The sequence below is a fragment of the Electrophorus electricus genome, chromosome 8, assembly GCF_041902795.1.
Source record: "Electrophorus electricus isolate QZ-2024a chromosome 8, ASM4190279v1, whole genome shotgun sequence".
Taxonomy (NCBI): Eukaryota; Metazoa; Chordata; class Actinopteri; order Gymnotiformes; family Gymnotidae; genus Electrophorus; species Electrophorus electricus.
Genome location: NC_137504.1, coordinates 31,844,002 through 31,852,053, shown reverse-complemented (window position 1 = coordinate 31,852,053; position 8,052 = coordinate 31,844,002). Strand labels below are relative to the sequence as shown.

At 43.9% G+C, this 8,052-nt stretch overlaps 1 protein-coding gene across 1 annotated transcript; it reads left to right on the top strand.

Moving 5' to 3' along the window:
• The first annotated feature begins 2,281 nt into the window (after positions 1–2,281).
• On the top strand, positions 2,282–2,876 carry ins (preproinsulin). Its single transcript, XM_081719623.1, has 2 exons — positions 2,282–2,459; positions 2,728–2,876. The coding sequence occupies exons 1-2, from the start codon at positions 2,282–2,284 to the stop codon at positions 2,874–2,876; spliced, it is 327 nt and encodes a 108-aa protein (XP_081575749.1).
• The last annotated feature ends 5,176 nt before the right edge of the window (positions 2,877–8,052 follow it).

Below are 8,052 nucleotides of genomic sequence, written 5' to 3'. Positions count from 1 at the left end.
CTAGCAAAAAATGTCATTATCTAGTAATTACCTAGCAATTAATCCTCTAATACTATTTACTCTTGATATGCAGAATTTCCTGTTTCACAACTTGAAAACTGAGCACAAATCCATTGTGTAGTCTTGCTGCCAGACTCTTCTTATAGAGTACTGTACACAACAGTACTGAGATGGTACTGTGTTACCATCCAAATATTTAGATATATCCAGTGGTATCCATCCATATATCCAACAGTAATGTGTTTAATATCCATATGTTTAGATACATATCTGATGTGTCTTGAGATATGGCATATTTTCCTGACATGCAATGTCATTGCAGGACAACATACATGAAAGAGGATTTATTGACTGATTGGCTATTTGTATATGTGCATATGTGCATAAGTTGTCTGCTTTACCCCAAATATAATGCAAGCAGGATTTTTATTATATTTCTATCTCTGTACTTATGACTTGTTACATGCTGTATCTTGCAGGTGAGTTTTTAAATACTTATACAAGGTCAAAACCATCTGCACGATGCTCCTCAACAGGGTACATCAGAAAGACTAAATATACCAGAGTGCAATTTTACTTACTGATCAATGTAAGTAACTTGATCAACTTTTCTTGTTTCAGTTTAGTAGACCAGGAGCTGAATGTTGATGAATGAAGGAGTCCGTATTCAATTTCTGTGTCGACCAGAGACACTGTTATTATTATTTTTATTATTATTATTTTACCTTTAATGATTTCTTTCTCATTCACAAACACACATCTCAGAGAGTTAAGCTGAGTTCCAGAACCTGAAGATGAAAGACATCATAAAAATAAACATAAAACTCACCAGTACACATTTTCAAAGGTACACATTTTATAAATGATATAATCCTTCCATGACTGTCAGCACCACTACATGCACTGATAGCTTGATTTTGGAGCCATTCACAGCTTAGGCCAACATCCATCCACATATACAGGAATCACAATGACACACTAGCCTTCTACTACATTACACATAAATGGGAGTGTTTAGGAGTGAAGGATGTTTACAGATCAAACCCGCCATCTGTCACATGCTGCCCTCAGAAGCACACACTGTGCAAATCAGCATCCTTAAACACAGTGCGTTATATTCTGATCTGTGATCAGAATTTTAAAGGTTGTTTCATGCTGCCCTTTTTATAAACGTTTGTGTCAAACTGATCTCAGATCAACTCCTAAGGGCTCTGAACACAAGGCAGCATCAGTGCGTTCACCCCTCCATGAATAAATGGAAACTGCTCTAGAGCCGTGAATCACTCCAGGCGGAAACATGAATTAGCTTGGACAAACGTAGTTAATGTGGCGTGTGTGATCGGACAGCCAATTAGCAGCAGCAGAGTACCCCTGCTTTTTCCACTGAGATGAGTGAACGTTGCTCACCTGCACAGGTATAAATGCTCAGGAGGACCTCCGCTCGTCCCCAAGCATCTCTCCTCTCAGACCCTCTCATCACCTCCACAAGGCTCCTCTGTCTACTAGTGCAGGTAAGGCTCCTCTCACCATCTCTGTACAGCTCCTCTGTCTATCAGCACAGGTAAGACTCCTTTCAGAACCTCATCACCTCCACAGGACTGCTCTGTCTACTAATGCAGGTAAGAGAGATGTGAGCCACCAGAGCCCATCCAGCACTTGTTCTGGGCTGTAGATGGGCTATAGCGTTTATATCTTTTTTTAATTTCTAGTGAAACACTACATTGTTTCCTGTTTTGTTCTGTAATTGTTTGTTGGTCCTACTGCAACCATTCTAATGAGGTGATTGCAAACTATATGAATAATCAATTTTGAATATTAAATCTGAGGAAGAAAGATTTTCTTTCTCCATATTTCAAACACTTTTCATTTTTGTCACGTTGAGGAGTTATAGTAGGAAGCAGGGATGAGTCATGTAAAACTGAAACACGAAGCCATAGCATGCAGGCTATCAGCATTAAACATCAATAACATTCACACTTAGACAAAAGACTTATATACACGCACATTAATGATACACAATGAAGAGGAGGTGTGAAACACAAGAAGGGCGTGGCCATACAGACGAACATACACACACACAAACAAACACATGAAGACGTTTGGGAGGAGGGGCCGTATCGTGTCAGTTTTCAAAAGGGCACTGGAATGTATTGCTTATGACACATTAAAATATACACAGTGATAATATGAAGAAACTCTTTTCTTTTCTTACCCACATCATGTGGTCTAATCACTTGGCCTTCTCTCTATCAAACCCACCGTTGCCCTGTTCTCTCAGACCATGGCGGCGTGGATCCAGGCTGGTACTCTTCTGCTCCTGTTGGCTCTGTCCACTGCAGGAGCCAACGCTGCCGCCCCCCAACACCTGTGCGGATCTCACTTGGTCGATGCCCTCTACCTTGTCTGTGGCCCATCAGGCTTCTTTTACAACCCCAAGAGAGAGGTGGACCCACTGCTGGGTAAGGAACCTGCTGTAACTATTCAAAAAACCATATGAATTGAACAGATGCAATAAAGAATATTCAAAACAGAAATAATGTATTTGCTGATCTGTGATGATAAATTTACCGTTGTTTATACCTTACTTTTGTATTTTTTCCAGTTTTTCCATACTTCACAGAAAACAATGAAATGCAATACCTGAACCCCCAGCCTTAGCTATTTGTGCAGAAAATGGATTTGTCTGCTTCACTGTTGAATTCTCATTCATGAGTTCCTCTCCTCCAGGTTTCCTTTCCCCCAAGGCGGGTCAGGAGGGTGAGATGGCCGAGTACCCGTACAGAGAGCACGCGGAACTGATGGTAAAGAGGGGCATCGTGGAACAGTGCTGCCACAAACCCTGCAGCATCTTTGACCTGCAGAACTACTGCAACTAGATCACCATCTACGCCTCCTCCCACTACACCACCAGCATGCACCACCTCAGAGCGGCTCAGAGCGCAAACAAAATTGGTCAGACTTGATTGTCTCTTTCCTAGAAAATAAAATTTCATTAAAGTAATGAATAAGTGTATATTTGCTACTTCTACCTTTGTTTTGTGATCAATATTGTATTAATAAGTAAACATATATTAAAACTAGTATTACGACTAGTAAATTAGTATTAGAACTACATACAAGAAAATCCACAATATTTGCAGAAATATATATATATATATATATATATATATATATATATATATATATATATATATATATAAAACAAAAATTATGTAATGGGAGTAAGAGTGGTGGTGTTATATAATGCAGAAAGAGAATAAATAATCTTTTACAATCTTTTACATTCACCTTGTTCACATGTTCAATGTTTCTAGTACTTTTTCCCCAATCAATGACCGACATAATTGTCCTTGTTCGAATCTTCAGATACCCACCAGCAGGACAATGTCCTGAATGGCAGTGAGGCAAATAATGCAAGCAGGAGTAGAGGGTTCAAACCACATTGGGATTATCTTTATGTCAGCTGTAAGACCAGGAAATAGGAAACCTTTATGATGGGTAGACAGATGCATAGTCATCAAATAACAAGAAGATCCATGGATCCTTTTGCAAGGGCTTTCCCAAAACACTAGAAAGGAACATGGTGTAATGTAGCTGACCCGAGTGCCGCAGGGCGCGGAGCAGGATGCAGACCTCATCGATGGTGCAAGACATTTATTAACATTAAACACATATGACACAGGTGGCACTTACACATAACACTTACAGTAAACATGACTCTACACTTAACCTTAAACGATGAACACATACACATTAACACATGACTACACAAACTAACGTTATGGCTACAGAGCTTGGAATTAGCACACATGTAGTGACAATGACCAACTGGTAGCACACACTGACAGGGGTTTAAATAGACAGACAGACATTCAACATTAAACCCTGTGCAGGTGTGTGCAATCCCGGGGGGCATGGTTACAAACAGTACAAATGTGAATACCCTGCACGCGGTGGGCCGTAACATATGACTCCTGACAGTATCCCCTCCCAAGGGGCGTGGCTCCTGAAGTGGCCCAATCCAGGACAGCGAACCCCAGGCCGCCGTTGGGACACGCAGACACAGCACGGCAACAGCCCTGTGCCCACCTAACACAAGGTGGGCCAGGAACCGCCAGCCAGGGAGCCTTCTCCATAAGAAGGAGAAAGGAAGAGTCCTTGCCTCTCTTGGGACAGTCCGGCATGCTCCCTGTGACGTGAAGTGCCTGTGAACACACAACAGGTGCGAGTACACAAACAAATGCGCTGATACACAAACATATAAGGCACTGTGATGCAGCGCCTGCTAACTCCTCAGGTGCTGTAGACGTGTCCTTGGCCCCAATGTACACACAGTGCACGTCCACCCCGGTTCCGAACGTGCCACCTCCATTAACAGTCCTCCTTTTGCTGGCTGCTCTGGGAGCGCCCTAGAGGAACTCCCCCTCCGAGGCATTGGGTGGATCCTTTCAGTGCTCCTGGTGAATCTGCGGAAGTGAAAGAACTTGGGCTTTCACCACGTTAGCCGGAGACCTCGCCGACTCCACCTTACCGCCCTCACTGCGGTCTTCGTGGAGCACCTCGGGTCTCCTTGGCCTTGGCTCGATAGCCCTAGCCGCCCCCCAAAAAAATTTCCAGGGGGCATTCTTCTCCACCTCCAGAGTTTCTACACATGTGACTACACAAACTAACGTTATGGCTACATAGATCGAAATTAACATACACGTAGCAACAACGCACACTGCACACACTGACAGGGGTTTAAATAAACAGACATTCAACATTAAACCCTCAGCAGGTGTGTGCAATCCCGGGGGGGCGTGGTTACAAACAGTACAAATGTGAATCCCCTACACGCGGCAGGCCCTACCATGTGACTCGTGGGGGGAGGAGCCTTCCATGACACATGGTACATGCAGAATGGGTCAAGTTCAGAACACGTGCACATAAGTGCCAACCAAGGTAGAGTTACACAGATAACAATAAGGATCTTCTTCTAAGTATATTTTACGTGTGGAATAATGCACAGTCCAAATGCTTCAATTATATGGAGGCTTGTTAAAAGTCCAGAACATGGGAGAGAATTAGAGAATTAGTAATGAAACAAATTATTTTCATACATAAAATGTATTCTGGTAAATATATATATATATTTTTTTGTTTTATTGGTTTTTCCATAAAGCCAGACAACTCATTGAACTAATTTTAAGTCCAAGTCCAGAGACCGGTACTAAGAACGAGATGCACAATTGTCAGACACAAAGTAACCACATTATCAGATTTTTATTAATTTGTTATGTGTCTTCACCCACTCTGTATTAAATACAAATAACTAATCCAAAATCAGGATGATACATAATCATCACAAAACACCTTACAACCACAGATTATATTCCATTAACAGACTCCACTCCATGACCACAAAAACTGCTGGAGCAGTTTAACTAAAAAATGATGTCATAATTGATAACTAATGTTCATTCATGTTACTAAGTCAAGGTCTGGTATTTTCTAAAACTGATTCCTGTTTAAATTCATGAACATTATATTTCTGTATTGCACATTGGTTGCAGATGTGTGTCTGATCAGTCATACAGAAGATCTCCAGGGCTCTGTGGTGCTCCTGGCAGAGTTTCTGCTCCAGGTTTCCAGTCACCTCCATCAACGTGTGTCTCTGCAGGGCTGCTACTGTGTAGTGCTGCTTTACGTGGGTTTCACAGTAAGATGCAGTGAAAGTGCAATTTCATTGCAGTGTGATTTCACTGCAGTGCGATTTCACTGCCTGCAGCTTCATCTCAGTGGAGAAATCACAGACCACATCTCCAGGCCCAGCACACTTTAGAAGAGGAGGGGGATGAGCTGACAGGACACTGAAGAGTTTCTGAGCAGCCTCTTCAATCACAGCATGTTTAAAATCAGGAGGTTCTCTGAACTGGTCCCAGCACTGTGGGCGGGGGTACTTTCCTTCAGGATCACACTGGTTGCACTGTCTGCAGGAGATAAGTCCACAATAAAAAGATTGTAGAGAATGCATCTCTCACCACTTTGATACACTTTGCAGCACATTTGTAATGAAGCAATTCCATGTTAGAGTCCTTAAAATGCTTCTGGACAAAAGGAATCATGAGTAATCATAAAACACTGAATGAAAAACATTGATTTGATTTATAAATGTTTTAGAAACATGGTCGCTCAAGAGAAATATTACCTTTGCCAGTTATTTATATTTTACCAATATGAGTTTTTTTTATTTCACAAGCAAGCACCTGTGACTTTCAATGGTAATTGTCCCACTGATGTGGCTGACTGTCTGACCCACTTCATAGAAAGAAGTGTGGAAAGATGTTCTACCAGGTATTAACCTGATAACACACCTCTGATATCCAGGAGAGATCTCCCCTCTGAAATGTAACGGTACACTCAATGATGCACCGCTCCCCAAAGTCCCAGTACTGGACGCAGTACTAGGGGTTGGTGAGGCTCCTTTCTCCCCATGGAGTCTAAAATCTGGAGTGGAAATGTTGATTAGAGCACTGCAGTACCTGGTGCTGGAAAACAACTTACTGTTCCTTATTGTTCCTGTTATAACCAGCCAAGTGTCTACCAACAACATATCGATATGCAACAGATAAACAAAACTATAAATCAGACACACACTAACACAAACATATTGGCCTATGCATAAATATCTGACATTGGATCACCTTTTATCAAGTTCTACTGTGCCTCCCACTTGTCATGATATGGCCCCTCCCTCCTCCTCAAATGTCTCTGTGCGTGTTTTCGTTAGTCTGTAGTGCCAGGCCATCTTGTGTCGTTCACCTGATCCTTGTTGCATAAAATCATCGAGTGTGTATATATATCTCTCGTGTTTTGTCGTATGTTTGTCAGTGTTTGATGTACTTTAGCATGTGTGCTTAGTGTAGGTGTTTTGTGTTAATAAAACGTTTGTCTCAACGGGCCTCATCCCCACATCCTGCTTAAGCCTTCTTCCGTCACAGAAACGCCGACCACCAAGGATGCCTGGGAAAGGCAAAAAAAAAGGGGAGGAAAGGAAGTCCATGCCCTCCCACAGCATGTGCAGCGAGGTCTCCCATGTTCTTGGGCACCCTCCTGACTCCAGGTGCAGGTCCAGGTACAGAACCATGGTTGGCGACCGGGACTGGTATAATGATTTCCAGTCCTCGGAGTTGGACTCTGTGGACTCCTACTATCCAGTGGAGAGACCCTCCCTCATCTTGGCCTTGCTTCAAGGAGCCACAAGGAGGGAGGAACCCACTGAACAGTTTTGGGGGGCCCCTGTGCATGGTGCGGGGTCGGACTTTGCGGAGTCCAACGGAAACCAGCCAGACTACGATGACCAGCAATCGGAGATGGACTCCGCTGGGTCCTATGACCCTTGCATGGACTATCCAGAGGGCTGTGCTGAGTATGGAGAGAGAGGGGAGTACTGTGACATTGGTCAGAAATGGGGTTCGATCATGAGGAGGACCCTTCGATGGAGGTAGAGGAGGTCCCTTATGGGGATCCTTCCTTGCAGAGTGACATCACAGGCTCCGAGGATGATGAGCCCCCAGCAACCAAGGCTACACCTAAGGCTCCACCCAGGGCACGCCGCCCTGGAACGAGTAAGCTGCCCTGGGCGACTGGCAGAGAAGCGGCATTGTCTTCAGAGGAGGACACTCCTCTCCCTAAGGCGAGAGGTCTCAAAGCACATGCATCTATGCCTAAGCCTCATGGAGGCAAAAAGGCAGTAGCACCAGTGCCTGCACCGGAACCGGGCAACAGGGCTGGTGCGCCTCCAGGCAAGCATGTGGCAAAATCGGGACAGTCGCCGCTACCCAAGCCAGCGAATGACAATCTTCCCCAGGCTGGTCAGCCTCCAAACCAGCCGATGACTGGTGGACTGTCTTGGGTGCCTATGTGTGGTGTTGTTCATGTGCCTGTCCCTGTCACCATGCCACTCCCCATTACCTTAAATGTGCCAATCACTTTTTTCCCCTCTGTGTCTGTGTCAGTGCCTGGTAGTGTGTGTGTTCCAGTATCTGTCTTTGTTTTAGTCTTGGTATTCCC

Bases quoted from the DNA above. Each gene is read 5' to 3' on its own strand.
- ins (XM_081719623.1), top strand. From the start codon at position 2,282: ATGGCGGCGTGGATCCAGGCTGGTACTCTTCTGCTCCTGTTGGCTCTG. The intron at 2,460-2,727 runs GTAAGGAACCTG...CCTCTCCTCCAG, and splicing joins AGAGGTGGACCCACTGCTGG to GTTTCCTTTCCCCCAAGGCG.